The sequence below is a fragment of the Myodes glareolus genome, chromosome 12, assembly GCF_982192425.1.
Source record: "Myodes glareolus chromosome 12, mMyoGla1.1, whole genome shotgun sequence".
In the NCBI taxonomy this organism is placed as follows: Eukaryota; Metazoa; Chordata; class Mammalia; order Rodentia; family Cricetidae; genus Myodes; species Myodes glareolus.
In genome coordinates, this window is record NC_142037.1 from 29,424,032 (window position 1) to 29,444,485 (window position 20,454).

The 20,454-nt window shown below is 51.4% G+C and overlaps 1 protein-coding gene across 1 annotated transcript in view; it reads left to right on the top strand.

Annotated features, from left to right (window-relative positions):
• Positions 1 to 20,454, top strand: part of Xkr6 (XK related 6) — a 216,755-nt gene that overhangs the window by 178,344 nt on the left and 17,957 nt on the right. Inside the window, exon 2 of the mRNA XM_085698641.2 lies at positions 16,345 to 16,541. Coding sequence (XP_085554767.1) covers positions 16,345 to 16,541 — 197 coding nt within the window. The remainder of the gene's footprint in view (positions 1 to 16,344; positions 16,542 to 20,454) is intronic.

Below are 20,454 nucleotides of genomic sequence, written 5' to 3' on the forward strand. Positions count from 1 at the left end.
AGCAGCTCCTCAGACAGTTAAACATAGAGTTAACCTATGACCCAGCAATCCCAGTTAGAGAAATACCCAAGAGAGGCAAAAACATACACCCATAAAGAAATCTGTACACAGCACACGGCATGCGTAGGTTTGTGTTTCCTTACAGCATCTATTGGATTGGTGCGCTAACTGTCACAAATCCACAGTGTGAAATGACTCAGTGATAGAAAGGAGTGCGGCTGATACCTGATGCCCAGCAGTGGACCATGCAGACACGGGGCTGTGCCGTGCTTCCCATGAGTCCTGTGTATGATGCATCTTGGATACGCTGACCAAAACATATTGGTGAATGGAGAGCTAACGGGTGCAGGATTTTGAGTGTGTGCTGAGGTTTTGGAAGGAGGCCATGGTGACGGTGCAGGACTCTGAGAACATGCTGAAGCTGCTGTATGGCACACCCGGAATTCCCGTGAATAAAGCTGTATGTGAGATGGTGGAGTGAGTCAGGTCATCCCGTGTTTCCCCCAACACTTTACAACAGGATGAACAAAGGTGCACAAAGTTGTGGGAGCCTCGCAGCCATCGTGATGGAGTGATGGCTCGGACTGGCAGGCACATGTCCCAAACAAGAGATTATGGCATTTCTTTCCTGGGGACTTGTTGCTGGGTCTAGTGTGCCTGACCATGTGTGCTAGACTGTAAATATACAGGCTGTGCCTATCCTACCAAAGAATGTCCTCGGTGGGCCCTCCAGGTGAGTTCAGGCCCCTTCTGTATGAGGGTGGGGATGAAACATGAGGAGGACTCTGGGAAGAGAGGGGTGTAGTCCAGGAGGCCATGTGGCGGAACTTGGACTGCACCTAGGGGACTAGACACCTGTGCTGAGGGTCCTTCTCCTTCTTGACCCCCCCCCCACACCTGGCCCAGAATTACCTTTAGATGCCAGCTTACCCTAGTTCCTTGAAGGAAAGGTAGGGAAATAAATCTCCTGCCCCCCCACCACCATACCCTTCCTTCCTGATGTCAAGAGCCTGACCAGACTCAGATTCTCCTTGCCCAGCTCAGACCAGGCAAGAAGAACACATTACTCCTCCAACCCATCAGAGACACCATGTGAGGGGTTCCCTGGATGGATCCTGTGTGGTCCCGTTGCTGGTTTGTGACTGTCAAGGAGGGGTCATAGAGGTGGGGACTAGTGAGCAGAGAGGGAGGGGACCCTGGGAGTCATTACCCCTCCTGCATAAGGGGCAGATTAGGTCTGGTCCCACGTGTCCGTCATCAGCATGGGGAGAGGCTATACGGTCGTGTAAAGCAGTCCTTCCGTTTGACTGGGAGAACACTGAGGCTCAGAAGCTGGGGACTCCTACAAGAGAGCGGGGACACTTGGGAGTAAAGCTAAAGCAGTCGTCTGGGTGCTGCATGCCGGGGCCATGTCTGTTACTGGAGATGAAGTCTTCTGAGCTGCTGTCTGCCCAGAGTTGCTCTAGCTGTCCCTTCAGCTGTCTGCTTCTCTGAACTGTGAGCTAGCTGTTCCCTGGGCAGAGCACAGCAGCTCGCTCCAGGGGATCTGTGTCCCATGTCACTTCTGTCCTCAGTTCCCCTCCCTTTCCCATCCTGGCATGACGTCATATCACTATTTACTCCTTTGCTTGCCGTGTGCTCCAGGTGGAAGCTGACTTACAAGGGTGGGGACCTGGGATGCCCTGTGCTCCAGACTTCAGGTAGCTGGGTCAGGACTGGCTCAGGAATGCGGATGTGACTCTGTGTAATTCACAGAGGGCAAGAGGACAGTGAACGCCAGCACCCACCACCACCCAGCTGTGTGACTTTGGATGAGTGACACACCATCTCTGTGCATCTGCTTTCTCCTGTGCGGAATGGGTAGACAAGAGAAACGGCCTGGTGGGGCAGATGTGAGGGTCGGACAGGACGGAGTGTGTAAAGTGTCTAGCAAGCCAGCTGCCTCAGGAAGTGCTCCGCAATTGCTCCTGGGTGACCTTGGGAGGGAGGAGCTTTGCCAGAGAGCAGAGGGGTCCTTGGCGCTTGCCAGCAGTATCATATGTGGTTGCTGGCTTGGGTTATTTCCCAGTGTGCTGAAGGGCAAATTGGTGAATTATTCATATCTCTGTCTGAGGAAGAGCCTGGCTCTCCTGTCCTCTGTCTAACACAAAGGTTAGACTCGGACCATGGTAGGACTGTGTCAATCAGTCCCACTAGGGAATCCCAGAGGCGCATGGCCCTATTCACATAAGAGGTGATTGAGGCCCAAGGTGGGGATGACAGAGAAGGCAGGATGCATGGTCCTCACATAGCTGACTCCTCTGCCTGGCTCAGGAGAGGCTCTCAGCTTCTGATGGGTCCCAGAAGGAATGGGTGCTGCCATCTGCATGGGGTCCCTGGAGAGGGGGGATCCCTGCACCTGGTCTGGAAGAAAGGAGCCCTACCACAATATCTTCAGGAGGGCTTTTGGGTAGCCTGTGGATGCAGAGCTCTGGGGAACCCCTGTGTGACCCATTGGCCAGGCTAAGATAATCTAGAAGTAAAGTCTGCGGGCGGGCAGTGGGGAGATTCTACCTCTGGTCCCCGCCCATCTGTCCTGCATTGTACTGCCGAGAGAGGAAAGAGGCAGGAAGAGGATGCAGTGGAGCCTCAGGCAGGGACAGGTTTGAGGTCTGAGCCCCTGCTGGGCTCTACCTCCTCCTGGCATCTTCCCGACTCCCCGAAGCTGCTGCTTGCGGACAGTGCAATCTATGCATTCTGGCCTGTGCATTTGGATGAGCTGAGACCATTTGCTTCTGTTCTTCGCATCTGTAAAACGGGTACCGCTGTGGATGTACTCCATGGAGGACAGTCATCCTGTTGGAAGATCACCAGTATCTCCTGCTGACTTTAACTCCTCCATGACTAGGCAAGCCCTGACTCCACACATGGCATACGGGGGCCCTGACTGCCTTCCATTGAGGGTGTGTCCATAAACAGTTATGTCCCCCTGAGTGTAGAGACAGGTGGCTGGATCCGTGGAGAGGAGCCTAGACTACAGCCCACACTCTGCTGCTGGGGCTCTCCTTCCATTTTGTAGGAGAGAGTCAAATACTATGGATGGTGGGGATCTGGAGAAGGTGGGGAGGACACAGCTACGTGGAGGTGTTCCAGGAAAGCCAGAGGATAGAAGCATACCAGGGAAAAATGGAAATCACTGAGCGGGCACATTTTCTCGTCTCATTTTCTCACTTTATTTTTGAGACGGGGTCTCTTATAGTTGAGGATAACCTTGAACTTCTGATTTGCATGCCGTAATTGATTCCCCAAACCCAGATCGAGTGGATTCTCACCATAGAAAGGGGAGCATTTGAATTGAACTTTTGCTCAGATCCCTTTGCTCAGACTCCTATATTGGCTGGTCCCACTCCAGCCCTCGTGGCTCCACAGTGTTGATGAGGTTGCCCAGAGGCGGCTAAGGGAAGGGGCCTCGGCTGCCGAGCAGTGAGTGCTCTTGGCGGATGAGGGGCGGGCGGAGAAACAGAGGGCTCAGAGAGAATGCAGTCTTTCCTAGAGTCCAGGAGACCATGGGCATATTTACCGCAGTTGTCTGTTTCCAGAGGTTGCACGAGGCTCTTCTCCACCCTTGCCCTGAGCCACTGGGAGGAGCGTCGTCTCTTGCCTGTTCTCTGGTTTATTCTCTCTAAGCCCCCCACTAGAGCTCAGCTGATATCGGGACTGGGAGAAAAGGGCTAAAAATAGCTCTGATTTGATGCATTGCACACAGGGGCTGAGCTGGCAGCTGGCCCCTCCACCTTTCTCCATGTCAATAACGTCTCAGCTGGTGTGTGTGTGTGTGTGTGTGTGTGTGTGTGTGTGTGTGTGTGAGAGAGAGAGAGAGAGAGAGAGAGAGAGAGAGAGAGAGAGAGAGAGAGAAATGTACGCCAGCCTGCCTATTAAAGGTTCTAGAATCCACCCTCATACTCAGGAGAGAGCCCATGGCCCCGGAGTCCTGTGGCCTTCATGGGTCTGTGTTGGTCACTCCTCCTGGCAGCACCCTGGACCCATCCAGTCTTTGGCGTGGTTTTGAGGGGGTTGAGAGGTGAGACTTGTGTGTGGTTCTTCTGAGCACATGATAAACACCAGAGCTGGGAGAGCCCTGGAGGTCAGCAGCTGCAGCCCTGCCCTTGGAGCTGAAGGATCTGCACCCGCTCCCGCTCCCACTCCCTTGCACTGCCCTCCTGGCTCCACTTGCTAAGTGCTTCCTGGTGCTCACCCCATCTTCGCTGGCTCTGACTCAGCTCCGGGCCCACTCCAGCTGTCCATCTCTGGAAACGCAGGCCGCCCGTGCTCAAATCCAAGATCGCTGGCATCTGATGGCCAAAACAGCTTTTCCACCAGAACAGGCACAAGGCTCGCCCTAGCACACCGACTGCACGTGGACCCTGAGCTTCTAGATGCCATCTTGAGGGTCAAAATGTGTCTGGAGAAGCATCTGTGTGTACAAGTGACTCCAGTACAGGGTGAGTGCGCAATGAAGCGCAAGAGAGTTATTACCACGTGTAGAGAGGCTTGCATGGTGGGCATGGACGTGCCACACAACCATGCAGAGAGAGGCTTGGATCTGGCTGTATGGCATGGCCAGGTCGTTCTACTCTCTGAACTTACATCTCTTCACCTTGGAACTAATAGGTCATCTATTACATGATGAACATCCTATTGTTCAAAGGAGTAAATGAAGTGGGGCGGGACAGAGAGGCAGAGACCTCCAGGTCAGTCTGCAGGCTGTACATCCTGCTGCATCCTCTTGCCTTGTCTTCGTCATCCTAAAGCATCCAGGAGAGCATGCGTGTAAGGACAGGCACTCAAGATAGAGGAAACTCGTTTCCTCCAATGGAAGGAAGCTGTTATCACATTGAGGCTCCCATGCTCGAGGCCCCTGTCCTAATAAGACATGAGGACAAGGGACAAGAAATAACCTTGGCATGGGATTGAGTCATCTAGAGAGAGCCCAGTCTGCCCTGGGAGGATCATGGTCAGAGGGTAAGTGTTGTGTGAGGTCACTTGTTCGTCCCCCAGCTGACCAGACTCCTGAAATAATCACACAGGAATTATATTATTTGCAATACTGTTTGGCCAATAGCTTAAGCATATTGTGAACTGGCTCTTACATCTAGAATCAACCCACTTCCATTATTTTATATTTTACCATGAGGTTTGTGGCCTACTGGCAAGGTTAGCTGATAGCTCACATCTTTCCCCTCTGATGGCTACATGGCATTTCTTTGACTCCACTCACTCTCTCTATATATATCTCTTCCAGCCTGGCTATATTCTGTTAAGCCATTGGCCTAAAGCAGCTTCTTTATTCATTAACCAATAAAAGCAACACATATACAGAAAGACCTCCCACACCAGGGAATGACTGAACCTAACCACCATGATGAGCCTATGGGTGGAGAGCCATCAGATGAGAGGTGCCTGCAGATATGTGTAAACATGGGATGTAGCTCCTAAAGACGGAGGGACAGGCACTTGGGAGACAACATCTAGACTGGCCTCTGTTTTCTTTGTAAAATGGAAGTGATGAAGAGTCCTAGACAAACAAAAGGCCTACACAAGCCAGGCAGCCGCTGCCTCCACACTGCTATCTCCTCCTCTGGGTACTTTATTCCACAGCTGCCACATAAGCCACTGACTCTGGTCCTTTGATCTTGAGATGTGCCTGGAAACGGACAGGACGCACAGGAAGGAGATTCCACACCCCTTCCACTTCGAAGAGGCAGGTCTGAGAACGTCACACTTCCAAGTCACTGTGATAAGTCAGGCTTCCCAAACCAGCCTGTCCAGGTGGGGAAGAACAGTGGCATGGAGCAGGCTGGTTGGAGGCAAGACCTGGCAAACTGAGCCCCCAGTGAGCTCAAGTGGTTTGGAGACCATTAGCCCAGCTGTCTTCAAGAATGTAGATGTTGGCCAGGCATGGGAGTGCACGGCTTTAATCCCAACATTTGAGAGGCAGAAGCAGGTGGATCTCTGAGTTCAAGGCCAGCCTGATCTAAAAGAGAATGAGGACGGGGTATCATATAATCTGGGGACCCTGCTCCTCCTTTGTCACTTGACTCCTAAATAAAGGGGAGGTGGCTTATCTCTGTGAGATGGTCCAGTTTCTTGGAGGGGGCCCCATAGCTCAGCATGGGTAGGCTTTTCTCTGAGTCTGTCCCTTTCCTTCTGGAGGCCATGATGGCAGTGAATAACCAGGAGAAGGTACTTTGCAGGGCAGCGGAGCCAGGCAGATTCCCCCCCAGCAGTCCAGATGGGCTGTGGATATAAAGCTGTGTCGGCGCGACGGTGTCTACAGTGTCTGTCCAAATCGGACTTGAGTGTGTGTTGCGTGGCGTGTGTGTACACATGTGCACACTCTGTAGATAATCCATGTCATGCGAGGTGGGGGCATGTGCATTTGTAACAGAGCAGTATATACGTAGAGTGTATGGGTATTGTGAACACTGTGTGCCGTGTGTCTTGTGAAGAGTGGGCAAGTTCAGCTGTGCATATATGTGCGAGGGAATATGATATGTTCATAGCACCCACATGAGACAAGGGCAGAGCCACCTCGGGTGGCCCCACAGGCGTGCCTGCATGTGTCCAGATGGAATACAGCACAAAGGTATTTTCAAAGCAGCAAGGAGTCCTGCAGGTGGCTGCTTATTATTAACCTCAGTGAAAAAGTCCTGTTCTGCCTTTGAGGTTGTCTTGCTAGGTCTTTCCAGAAAGAGACTAAACAGCTCTTTGCCATGAAAAAGTCAGCCTACTGTCCCATAGGTTGGTCATATATGTGCTGCTGCTGGTGGAGACCTTAGACAGACCACCAGGGTCCTGCGCATTACTGTAGCCTTGGGCCTTGAAGACCTCTTTCCGGGATTCAAGGGGCAGTAGGTCATAGGTCATGCTATGCCTACTGGCCTAATGACCTCAAACTTGCAGTCAAAGCAGAGGCTCTCATAGAAAGCCCCAGAATCTTGGATCCCAGTGCCTCCAAGCTCCTCACAGCCTCTAAAGTTCCCAGTAGCCCAAGGAGCACACAGACAGCATGGCCATGCAGGCTGAAGGCTCTACAGACAGGCGGCCTGGCCCTGCCACTTCTATCAGTTGGTGACATCCAACAGGATCTTCCTGTTGTTGGATATTCCTGTGTGCTGAATACTGGGGACAGAGGATCCATGGGGTGCATCTCTGGACTGGGTCCTGCACCTGGGTCTTGCGACCCCACAGAGAAATTAGATCTTAATCTTAGATAACTTGGATCTTCAGCAATGTCAACGTTCATGAGTGACCTATTCTGGTCATAACTGATTTCTTTGTCTCCAGAAGGTCATGATGCTGGACTCAGGACAGTAATGAATACAGAACAGGGGCCTGCCAGGTTCTACACACTCCTAACTGGTGGGGCCAACCTTCAAGATTCTGTATACCAGGTCCCCGCTATTGTCACCAAGCCCAACCTATAGGTAGTTCTGCATCTCTAGCAGGGATGCGTGGGAAGGATATTTAGAATAGCCTGAGGCAAGAGGAGAGGTGCACCCTCTGCCTCCTCAAGCTGAGTGCTGTTCCAGGGGCCATCGAGTCTTTCTTGGTGTTTGAGAGGTCTGGTCTGTGTGGCCCAGCCAGTATAGCGTCAGGGATCATGACTGTCGCCTCACCTGACTCCAGTTCTGATATACCATTCTTCAAGAGTCAATTGCATGGTGATCCAGACTCCAAGGGGACAGTCAGAACTGGTGGCATGGAGTGAGTTCTCTGATTCCCTCCTTTTGCCTTGAAGTTGGGGGCGACGGCCTGTTTCTGTGACACCAGCCAGCAAGGGATGATGCGGCTTCCCGGTGAGGCGCTCAGTAGCCTATTACAAAAGGAAAGTGGTTGGCATCTAAGGTCACAGTTACTATGTGCAAGACACCTGTGACCTGGGCAGGTGGTTCTGCAAGTTGGCAAGAAGTGTCCCAGGGTCTGGTAAAATCTTAGAGCCCCTTGACGAGCATTTGGCTTTGTGCTTGCTCTGCTTCCAGAATAGCTGTCTGCAGATGCTCTGAGGAGAAAAGGGGCCTCCTTGCAGAGTTCACTCTGAACCCAGGTGGCCTACTCTGTCATTTTGGGTCACAGGTGAAATTCAGGTCCTTCCGTAGTCTCCGCTCAGTCTTCCAGCATATTTCCAGTGACTTTCAGGGTCTCCATGGCCCCCTGATTGACCTGTGGTTTTTAGAAGAAAAGTCCCGGGGGCTGGAGAGATGGCTTAGAGGTTAAGAGCACTGGCTGCTCTTCCGAAGGTCCTGAGTTCAATTCCCAGCAACCACATGGTGGCTCACAACCATCTGTAATGAGATCTGGTGCCCTCTTCTAATGTGCAGGCAGAACACTGTATACATAATAAATAAATTTTTTTAAGAAAAGGAAAAGTCCCGGTAACCACGTGGGGTTGGAGTCGGGAGACCAGCACACATGCCCTTGTTGGCAGAACAGAGAGGCAAACCTGTGGGGGCTCCAGCTCTCTCCTCCCCTCTCCTATGCTCCCTTCCTCTCTTCCCATCCTGTCTGTCTCAGCCTCCCCACCCCTGCTCTATCTTCTCCCACTCTCCTTTCTTCCCTCCTCCCCTCTCTGTTTCCTCTCTGCTACAGTGTGACTTCGCGACAGCTCAGATCGCAATGCTTTAACGCTGCAGCGGGACTATGGAAAATCATTCCACACATGTAACCATAGATGGAACTTTGAGTTTGGTCTTTTCCCTGGGTTGGCCGAATGTAGTTCCACCCACTCTCTCCATGCCAGGCAGCGGGCAGTGAACCGCAGCGCCCAGTCAGACATCGACACCAGAGGAAACAGCCCACACCCCATAATGTACATGTTTCTAGGCTGCAAGTTCGAGAGGTCAGGTGTATCCAATGTCCTTTTGGCTTATACGTTCAGAGACAGAGAAATAGGCTAGCATTGTTATGTCATTATGTTTATCTTCTATGGCACCAGGGTCTTCCAGGCACCAGGACTCTGGTCCCTACCAGGCCAGGCCCTCCTGAACAAGATACACATGGAAGCGCACACTTTCCTGAGCTTCTTCCAGCTGTAAGTTAAGCTCACTAGGAATTACACACATGTTCCAGATCTTCCCTGGTGTAGCTAGATGTAGGGTTGCACCTAGCCGGGGACCCCCTGCTTGGCCCCTGAAATCCAGAAAAATAGGAAGCATCAAGCAGTGAGGGCCAACTGTGTGACTTCCAGGCAGGGCGGAGCCCCAATCCCAGGCACTGGGGAGATGCTATCCAAAGGCCTTCCTGGTCTCCAGAGCTAGGAAGCGAAAGCTGGCCAAGCCCTGGATTGGAGTAGGAACCTGGATTGGGACCCTGAGGACTTAGAGGAGACTGAAGGACTAAGGCCAGGCTGGGGTCTCAGGCTCCCTCTGAATAAACCAGATGGGACCCAAAAGGTGGGCTCCTGAGAAAAGCCATTGCTAGGTGAATGGGAGGGTTAATGGCTGCTAAGGTCACTCAGTTTGCATCACTGTCCACACAGATAGCTCTCCAGAGCCAATTTGGTCCAAAGACACATGTCCTTTAGAACGAGGTCATTGGGCTAGTTCGTGATGCCCCAATAGTCCCTACCCAAAGGCCCAGAGGTGTCAGTATACCCATAGTAATCTTTCTCTAAGCCATGTGAAGTCATCTTTCAAGCCGGTGTCCAGGATTAGGACCAAAGATTTTGTTTAAGAGTGAGTGGAGCAAGGGCGGGATAAAGGCGGTAAATCTCACTTGCATGACCCTTCCTAATATTGCCTTCCCTGTTGGGCCCTTTGATGTCCCTAGGTATGGCCTTCTGAGTTCTCAGGCTATAGGTCTGTGTTGTAGGCAGGGGACTGTGGACTTGCTCCTGGGGAAAGTGGGATAGTTCCAACTAACTGGCATTTGGGGACAGACCGTGTGTTGTCGCTAAAACACAAGCTTTACGTCCTTACTCCCAGACGTCCCTTGTTTGTTTTATATTCATAAATTGAATTTTTATTGAGAAATGGTCTCTCTGTGTTGCCTGGGTTCACCCTGGACTCCCGCGCTTAAGAAATCCTGTCTCAGCTTCCCAAGTAGCTAGGACTACTTGGGAGCCCATGCCAACGTTCCGCCTCCAAGATTAACCAGCAGTTAAAAACCTAAGGCAGTTTACGGAAGTCGCTCACACACCTCTCCAGTTCCAGCCTTATGGATCCCAGTTGACCTCTATGAAGCTAGAATGGCCACCCTGAGGCCATGGGGCTTCGCTTAGGGTTTTAGACTTTCTCTGTCAATTGTATTTTTTATTTACTTGCCCGCCAAACTGTGGCAGAACTGAAACTAAACAAAAGCTTTATATCCTTTTCCACGTCCCGCGTGTCCCTCTGCCTAATCCTGCCCTTCTCCATGACCTAATATTAACATTAATATTTCTAAATGTTTTGCCATGCCCACGCTTAGGGCCCACTTACATCTACATGTTTGTATTGTAGTCTAGGGTCTGTATGGGAAGGAAAGTGAGAACTTGTCGGGTTTTCCCCTGAGTTTAGGTCACCTCACATAGTCTTACGCTTCGCAAGCACACTCATTTTCCTGCAGTTTGCTGCTTCCTTTCCTACAACTGAATCCTATTCCAGTTCGTGTGTGGACCACATTTTCATTATTCATTCACTTCTTGATGCACATCTAGGTTGGTTCCGTTTCATTGCTCTCTTATATGGAGCAGCAACAAACAAGGATGTTCATGCGAAACAAACCATTAGCAGAGTCTACAGAGTGCGAGAAGATATCACTGCTACACCTCAGACAAGGGGCTAATATCTAAATTTCACGAAGAATCCCAGAAATTAAACCCCGAGGGAAAAACTGCTAACCTATGAACGGGCTAATAAGATGAACTATTTTCAAAAGAAGAAGCAAAAATGGCCAACAACTATTTTTAAAGTGTTTTACATCCCTGGTCATTGGGAAATGAAAATTAAAATTACTCTGAGGCACCACCTTGCCCCCATCAGAAGGGCTGTCACCAACTCTGTCACAAATGGAGATGCTGTGGGGAAAAAATAACCCTTCACATTGTGGGTGTGCAAATTAGCACACTCATTATGGAGATCCATCGGGAGATTCCTCAAAAAGTTCAAAACAGTGCTACGCTATGGCCCAGGTGTTCCTCTCCTGGGAACATACTCAGAGAACTCCATATCTTGCTAAAAGAGATATTTGTGTGTCTTTTTAAAAACATTTTCTTTAACTTTTAAGTGAATTTCGTTACATTTTAAGAAAATGACATTTGACACCCTCTCTGTTACTCTCTCTTGCTGCCACTGGCTACCTCTTTCTAATGAGTCTCCTCTCACTTTCATGGCTTTGGTGCTGGTGTGTGTGTGTGTGTGTGTGTGTGTGTGTGTGTGTGTGCATGCGTGCACATCCATGTGTGCATGAAATATCATTGCATGCGTGAGTGTGGGTCTGCGGTTCCTTCCTAGAACAAAGGTAACTTGCAGCACTGAAGAAAATGTGGGCTCAAGTTCTCTGTCAGCTATGGGATTTAGGGATGTTTTATCCCGCCTATAGCTTGCCTTTTATTCCCTTAATGCCACGCACAGAGCAAGTTTGAAGTGCTGAGGCTTACTGGGTTGACTCCTGCAGGCATGTAAACTCCTCAGTTAATGCAGACTGTCTTTTCTCTAAAGGTTTCCTACTTTTATATTGCAGCCTGTGATACATTTTTTAAGTCAGTTGCCCCATGTGATCAACTCATCATCCCCACGTCATTGGGAAGAATCCCATCTTGCTATTAAATTCTCCGTACTCCTTCCTAGGCAACCAGCCGGCTTCATTCATGTGGGTCTGCTTCGAGACGCTGGCCGATGTCTTTCTCTTTGCCAACACTGTCTCAATTATTGTGTCTTTAAATCCTAGAAGTCAGATACTGTGAGTGCTTCAAGTTGGTTCCAAAGTTGGTTCCGTGATTTGGGTTCCTTTGTCTTCCATATACGCTTTAGAATACGCTGATCTAGGCTCACCTGCACAGATGAAGGCTGCTAGGATCTTTCTTAGAATTCAACCTAGTTTGCAGAGGTGGCAAGGGGTGAGAGCACTTGCCACTCTTGCCGAGGACCACTGTTTAAATCCCAAGTTGGGTCACTCACAACGGCCTGTACCTAGGGGATCTGATACCCTCTTCTGGTCTCTGTAGCCACCCTGCCTCCATGTGCACATACCCATGACATCCAGACACACACACACACACACACACACACACACACACACACACACACACATTTTAAAAAAACCCTTTAAAAATTACTTTAAGCTTTCAGATCAGGAGAGTGGGCAGTTACCATCTCCATTATATTCATGAAAATGGTCTGTCTCTGATGTCTAACATTATTTACCGTCATTATACAACCTTTCATGCCTTCTTGACTTATATCTAAGAAGTTCGGTTTGGGAATATTTAAAGGGAATTTTTTAAATTTCAATTTCGGCTGTTAATAAGTAGTCTACAGGAGCAGGTAGTTGACCTGTGTCTCCCTTTGTTCTGTGGGCTAGTTCCTCATAGGTCCCAGGAATGTGTTTGCACAAGCATGTTAGCGCTTCCGTCTAAGCCCCTAATAGAGCTGGGTTCACTGCCTCTGCAGCCTGCTTGCATCGTCTGTACACGATTCTTTATCTTGAGCCGATGAACCGGCTGCTCCTTCCGGCACGAGGTTGAATGAGGGCGAGAGTAGAACTCGTTGCTTTGTGCCCGGTCTTCTGACAAAAGCATCCAGCCTGTGTGTGTGATGTGTGAAGTTAACCGTGCGGGTTCACTGGTGCCCTGCATCTTCATAAGATTCTGGGAAGTTCTGTTCTAGGCTTTGCTTGTTGAGTGTTTTTATTAAGAATAGTTGCTGAATTCTGTCAGAGACATTTCCTGCCTGGGTTGATGTGCTGTGTGGGTTTTGCTAATGAAGGAGTCTGCAGTCATTGAATTTGGAAACTTGAACCAGTCTTCCGTGCTCAAGATAAACCCCATCTGGCTTTGTTGCACCATTTTTCTTTCTACGTATGATTAGATTTGACGTGCGCTCTAGTCTCATCCGTGTTTCTGTGAAAAACCAAAGCAAGACTGTCCAGGGGTGAGGCTCTGCTTAGCTCTTTATGCGACTGGGTAAACTGAGGACCAGGTCTTTGCCTCAGAGCTTCAGCTGGCCATCTTTTGAATGAGGTGGTGCTGCAGGTTCCTTGTAAACCGTTGTGAGGATTACGCGAGTTAATGCTCTCAGCTCATTAACTCAACACAATTGCTCAGAACCATGTCTTGCACTCAAATGCAGATTACTGTGTGTAAAGTGTGTGCCGCACTTTTGTATACTGTGAAGCCACACACTTCAAAGGGGATGATGGGAAATGCTGGCAGGAGTCCAGAGTTCCTCTCAGACTGCCCTTCTCTGGCGGGTAAATCTGGGGTCGGGGGATGGATGAGGGGAGGGGTTAGGGTGAGGTTGCAGCCTGGGGAAGGGGGTGACAGGACCCTGCAGTGTGCAGCCGACAGGCGACCTCCTGGCTCGTATACTGATCACTGCAAGATCTGGTGCTCCTAAAGGAGAGACAGTGTGACAGGCTGTAACAGGAGATGATGAGGTAGTCAATCCAGGAGCAGCAGGGTGGGTGAGTTCTCTCCTAGGCTGCCTTCCTGTTCGAGGCAGCTTTCTAGAACGTGCAGAGGAAGGGGAGACCTTGGCACCTACCATACCTTCAGCTGGGACCCTGGTGCATCCTGACCAACGTGCACCGCCGCTCGCAGGTAGCCCCTGCATCAAGCACTGTCGCATAGGAGGGCGCCAGTCCTAAGGTATGAGATCACCGGTGTGGCGCCTCCTTTTTGCGAAACTTAGGATCTGGCGCCACCGTGTGGCCACAGGAGGAAGCAGCCCACATAGAAGATAGGCCGTCCAATGAGCTGCAGGGCGACCTCACAGGACCTGGTCCTGCTCTAAGGGCTCAGGAAAGAGATGTGGTGTTCCATCACCCGCAGCTCATTTCCTTGTTTCATTGCGCTTCCCTTCTCAAGCCCTTCCCTGGTTCCTTGATGGCATACGTCTGCAGAAGGACCTAGAACTTCTGTACCCAGAGCAGCAATACACAGGAAGCACAAGCTCACGATAGAGTCAGAGACTGGTGCTCAGCCTCAGTTTCCCCACTTTTGAAATGGCGATAAGAAGGCCTGCTCACAAGGCAGCAGAGACACCCGGCTGAGGAGGCCTGGCCCATCTGAATATTCCCCCATCCCTCCCTGATGGAGTCCTTTGCAGTGTGGCCTTAACTCTTAAGCCATTGTGTATATGGTTCCGCGGTTGATCCTGACATACAAAACTGTCTATTCATGGCAGAGATGAAGAAACAGGTGATTACCCCTACTTCCCCAGTGGGGGATCTGTTCAAGGCAGTCACCTGGGCCTCTCAGCTGGAGCTCACTGTGGCTCCTAGAGCCTTAGCCGGGTGTGGCATATCTTACAGGTGATCGGGCTTCCATCCTTCCAGATTGAGCACACAACTGCTGTTCTGGAGTGCGCCCTCCCCCCCCCCCCCATTTTGCAACCAGAGGTCGCAGCACTTTACAGTTTTAAACGTGTGTTGTGAACGTATGCTTTCCAGTCTGGACTTCGAGCATGGGTTCCCACCTGTGCAGTCTTGGGGTGATGCCCCTACGCTGTCATGAGGACAGCCTTTCTCTTGTCAACCACCTGCCTCTCGTACCTCTGTCTCCAGCATGCTTAGGGTCTACTATGAGGTTGTTGTGAGATTCTGGTCCTGCTCAGAGTCCCCAGCCCCAGAGAAGAGGCATTCCCAGAATGCACTTGCTTCTTCCGTGGGTGCCGTGCTAGGCGGTGAGATGTACCAGGGTGTAATCAGCAAGTCCCTACTCACGCAGGGCTTCTGCACTCTGGGGGGAAACAAGAAAGACAGATAGGAGAGAGAGGTCTGAGGGAGCAGGAGAGGAAAGCTGGTGAGATGTTAGAGGTGAGGTGAGGCCTTAAGCCCCTTGGAGGGCTGGGGGTTATTCTGAGCACCGGGAAGCCAGATGGTAGAGGGGTCTCCCTGCCTGCACTTTAGAACCTTCTGAGAGCACTCTGGGTGCCTCGTGAAGAGGGATTCTTATGGAGCAGGAGTGGACCGCACGTGCCTGTGAAGAGGTGCCGGTGTCAGTGCATAGAGAGGACAGAGAGGGCTATCCAGCAGGCTCAACTGGGTTGTGCCCGAGGGCCAGCGAGCCTGAAGTGGGCTGTCAACCCTGTGTGCCATCTGTCTGGTTCTAGCTGAGGAATGTGTCACTGTGTGTATGGTTCCATTCTTGAACCATTCGGAAGCTCTACTTTTTTGACCCTTGTGTTTGGACAGGACTCCCATCCAGACAGGTCTACCATATCCTGGGCTCTTCCTCTGTCCTGGACCCCACCCATAGGCTGACTATAACTTGCTTCCCAGGAGGGTTATGCTGAGTAGAGCCACCGAATCCTTAGAGACAAAGTTCCAGAAAGTTCTGGTGATGGTGAGGCTCACACGGGAAGGGGGCCCTCCATACATGTGCTCACCCTGTGAAGCCTCCTCACTAAAGAGGAGGGCCTGGCACACTGAACTGAAGGCACTGTTTCAATGTGGCACAGTTCTCGGTGCTGACCTGCAGGCCCAGGCTCTCCAGCTGGACCCGCTTCCTAGCGCTACAGAGTCTGCGTGTCATGGCCCCTCTGAGAGGGGTCAGTGGATTTGTAACTGCCCAGACCCGGAGGCTCCCTACCGGCCTTGGGGGTCAATAGCCTTGGGCCTACTTCTGCTTGAGCCTCCATTCAGCCATCTGAGCCCATGCGGGGAGGGGGAGTGTAACCTTTCAGAAGTCCAACTGGTCCCTATGGGAGTATGCCCACCTCCTCCCCATGTGGGTATGGCCAGCCAGAGAGTGGCCCTTAGGAGCATCCCAAGTTAGTTCTTTTCCTGTCTGGAGTAACAAAAATGCCAACCCTACTGAAATGTTTCCCACCTCCACCCCGATCCTGTACCCTAAGAAACCCACCTACCTCTGAGCTCATCTGAAATGCTCAGCTGATAGGCCTGGGACATCATTTGGTCAATGCTTCCATGTCCCTTATGTATAAGCGGAGACCAGGATGGAGAGGACTGGCCTGGGGTCCCTCGTTGGGCCAGCTCCCTCCCATGACTGGGCCTCATGCCTCACCTCTTTATCCTTCTGAATCTGAATCCCACTCGAGCTCCTGGGGACTTCTGCAGGAAGTCGGGGCATGCCCACACAGGTGGGGTCGCTGTCCTTCTGCAAGCCCCACCCACACGTGTGCTCTGTCCCGTGTCTCCCCACAGGTATATCCGCACCATGTACCTGGGGATTCAGAGCCAGCGGCAGAAGGAACACCAGCGACGCTTCTACTGGGCTATGATGTACGAATACGCAGATGTCAACATGCTGCGCCTCCTGGAGACCTTTCTGGAGAGCGCCCCCCAACTGGTGCTACAGCTCTGCATAATGATCCAGAAGAATAGCGCAGAGACGCTGCCCTGTGAGTGCCCGCCGGCCACTCCCCAGCATCACCACCATCACCTCTCCTACCTCCTCCCCCTACCCCCCGCTGCAATGTCTCATTTGTCTACTTGGCCTTTTCCTCAGCACCCCTGTTCCCAAGGTCCTTTGTTCAGAAGAGCAGAGTTTCCATGTGCCTCTGACCTGTAGAACCAGCCTGCCCCCCTCCCCCCTGCCAGCAGTTCAGGGGCCTGGTGATATAGTCCGGTGTGGGGCCCCTTCGGTTTTGCATCGCCCTGGGCCCTGGTATTTCCACATCCGTGGAATGGGGGTAACCAGGCCTAATGACAGCATGTGCCAATCACACTGAGGCATGGCAGGTCTTGACACTGCAAACATCAGGATCTTGCTTCCGATGCATGTTGATGCCTCAGCTCATTTGGAGCAACAGACCCAAGTGGTGGGTGCTCCAGTGAGCACACACAAAGGGACCCTGCGCTCCCCATTGTGGCATCACGTCGTCTCCATGGGGTCCTCAGAAGCCACAGAGCATTGTCCAGGCATGCAAGCTCTGGGGTCGGAAGGCTCTTGGCTGTTAGAGATGCCAGGGTTAGACCACACTGGCCTTATTTCTAGCTGATGGCTAGCCTAGCCTACACTGTCACAAAGCACATACCAGGGAGTCAGGGTTGCACCAGAACAGGCTCTAGGTTGAGAAGGGACCCAAGGCGGCACGCGGAGGGAGAAATGGGATGTTTAGCAGAGGGGAACTTGGGATGTGTGAATCCTAACATTTGTAGGCACGGGGAAGAAGAAACACCGTAGGTGCCAAAGTAAACTCTGGGGGAACTGTTCTACCTTCAGTGGGTAGGAAATGAGAAACCTTCCATCCCACCCTGGGAAGACTCTCTAGACATAGTGAGTGCCGTGTTGCTAGTTGTATTCGAGCAGAGACACCGCTGGAGGAACCAGACCCAGAGACCCTGACAACTGAGGTTTACAAGAGTATCCGTGGCCTGGGATTACAGGACAGCGGGGGGAGAGGGCCCTACTTGTCTTCTCTCTTTCTCTCTCTGACCAAGGGGCCTCTGGTCTCCTGGGCTGTCATGATACCTCCAGACCCTGCAGTCCGTAAGCTGTGCCTTGGCATTTGGTTGTTTTGACTGTAGATCCCCTTGCTGGTGGACTCAATGCGTGAGCTCCTGGGCCCTGACTGATTGGCTGTGCCATAGCTCCTCCCCTCTCTGTGCCATTCATGCTGAGGGAACTTAGGCATAAAGCTGTTACCATCCGCTTGCTGGTTCAGGTTCCTGCCATCTTGGCAGGCGTGCTGGGTTAGGGCGGGCTTTGAAAGCAGCCTTGGGCTGCTGGGAAGGCAGAGAGCCGCGTAACGTGAGCTCAGCCATGGAGATTTAGAGTGTGGAACGGTTCCTCTCCCAGGTGTGTTTCTTTATCTGTAATATGGAAATAAGAATTGCTTTGGGGCATTGTGAAAATCTATTGGGCTGCACACATACACACACACACACACAGCACATAGCCTAGCATCGAGACTTGGGCATGATTCTGGAAGAACTTTGTCACGTGTAAACACATTGCTGAGAACTAGCTATGGGGCTGGAGGGAGCCTCTTAGAGATGGGGCTGGAGGGAGCCTCTTAGAGATGGGGCTGGAGGGAACCTCTTAGAGATGGGGCTGGAGGGAGCCTCTTAGAGGCTGGAGTCAGAGAAAGCCTTTAGCAGGGCGACGGGGGGGGGCTCTCATTTAGGCTGGGTGTCAACAACAAAGAGAGAGGCACTTAATGACCTTTAGCACGTTGGGAATGGCATGGCCAAAGGCCCTGAGGTAAAACCTTCCCCTCTGAAAGACCACGGTGGCGCTGACCTGAAACTGAAACACTCAGCATGGTTAGAACTTGGCAGTGGAACAGGGGGCTGGGGTGGAAGGCAGCCTTCAGAGGAAGAGCCTAGTAGGCCCCACAGAAATTCACAGACGCTGTGTGTCAGAAGCCTTGATTGCAGCAGTTACGTACTTGAGCATTCTCAGGCAGAGATGAAGAAGACGGACCCGTCCTAGGAGGCCCACCAATTAGTGAGAAGTGAGCGGGCTGCTGCCCGTGTTCAGTGTGGTGCAAATCCCTTGGGTCTGAGCTGTGTGCCCTCCCACTCTGTCCGTCAGTTAGTGGGCCAGAGTAGAAGTCCCTGGATGGGGTGGGTGCTTGAAATGGAGTTGGTACCTGAAGGCTGAATGACCTATGACCCCAGAATGGGACTAGATGGAATGCCATGGACCAGCTGTGCTCAGGGAGCACCTCAGAGGCATGTCTCTTCCCAGGAATCTTCCGAGGTAACTCGGGCAGACAGCTTTTGTTTATTTGTGTTTTGTTGAGACAGGGTCTCTGTTGGTAGCACTGGCTGACCTGAAACTCACTAGCTCGTTCAGTCTGATGTTGAGCTTGTCCTGTTTCTACCCTGCCTCAGTTCTGGGACAACAGGCATGTGGCAGCCTGCCCAGTAGACTGTAGTAGGAGGCTGATTGTTGGTTTCCTGTCCACACAGACTCCCGAAATAATCACACAGAAATCGGTATTAATTGCAATACTGCTTGACTAATAGCTTAAGCATATTTCTAGCTAGCTCTTACTTCTTAAATTAACCCATTTCTATTAATCTGTGTATTGCCATATGGCTGTGGCTTACTGGTTAAAGTTCCATCCGGCATCTGTCTCCTCTGGTGGCTACATGGCATCTCATTGACTCTTCCTGCTTTCTTCCAGCATTCAGTTCAGTTTTCCCACCCAGCTCTATTCTGCTGAGACAAAACAGCTTTATTCATTAACCAATAAAAACACATATACAGAAGGACCTCCCACACCATTACTTTGCTATTTTAAGTGCCATGCTATAACACTTAGCGGGAGTGCTGAGGTTCTACACTCTGCAGATGGGTGGGAGATGCCAGCCACAGAAGCCATGGGGTCCAGTCCCCTTGGTTTTCACACAGGAAGATGAAGAACAGGAAAGGAAGCTGCCCAAGGTCACAGCAAGCAGCCTGCACACAAAGGACTTTTATGCTTCTTGCTGCCCTGAGACAACTGTCGTGGCACACAGAGCACCTCCACACACCATGCCTTGCCCATGGAGTTTCCACCCTCACCTCCCAATTCCACATTTTGTGCCAGAGAAGATGGTTCAGCAGGTGAAGGTGCTCGATGTGCAAGCCTGGTGACCCGAGTTCAATCCTCCAGACCCACCTAAAGGGACTCCACACATTGTCCATTGTTCTACATAAGTGTGCTGTGGAAAGCATGTACCCCCTGCCACCCACACAAATAAATAAACACAGATAACTCCAGACCAACATATGACAGAATGAGCTAAGAAAAATAAAAGAATCTAAGAAGTAGGAGACATTCTGAAGCATTGATTTTCCTTTAAACAAACATTTAGTCTCAGATACAGTTCGATGCCTTTCTATCTCAACTGCCACAGCTCCCTGCTAGCTTCTTCCTCCTCCAGTCTCCCTCAGTTGTGGGCTCTGCTCACATCCAGCCCTGGGGAGATGGCACAGTGGGTCACAGGGCTTACTGTGCAGGCACGAAGACCTGAACTCCATCTCTAGCACTCAAGTAAAAAGCCGGGCATGCCACATGCACTGGTGACATCGGTGCCCTGCAGGGTAGGGATAAGAGGATCACTGGGCTTAGTGGCCTCCAGCCTAGCTCCAGGTGAATGAGAGACGCTGTCTCAAGTGAATGAAAGGCACAGTGGTGAAGCCACGCATCCGCTGGTTGTTCACACAGCAGAGTGTCCACCTCTGGTCTCTGTGTGCACACATCCCACATGAGTGCACACTGCAGATACTTGAACCTTAGCTTCACCGCGGCTTAACATATAGCTAGCATCTGAACCACCCAGAAAGGCAAGTGCCCATCCCTTCCTGGTGTCCCACTA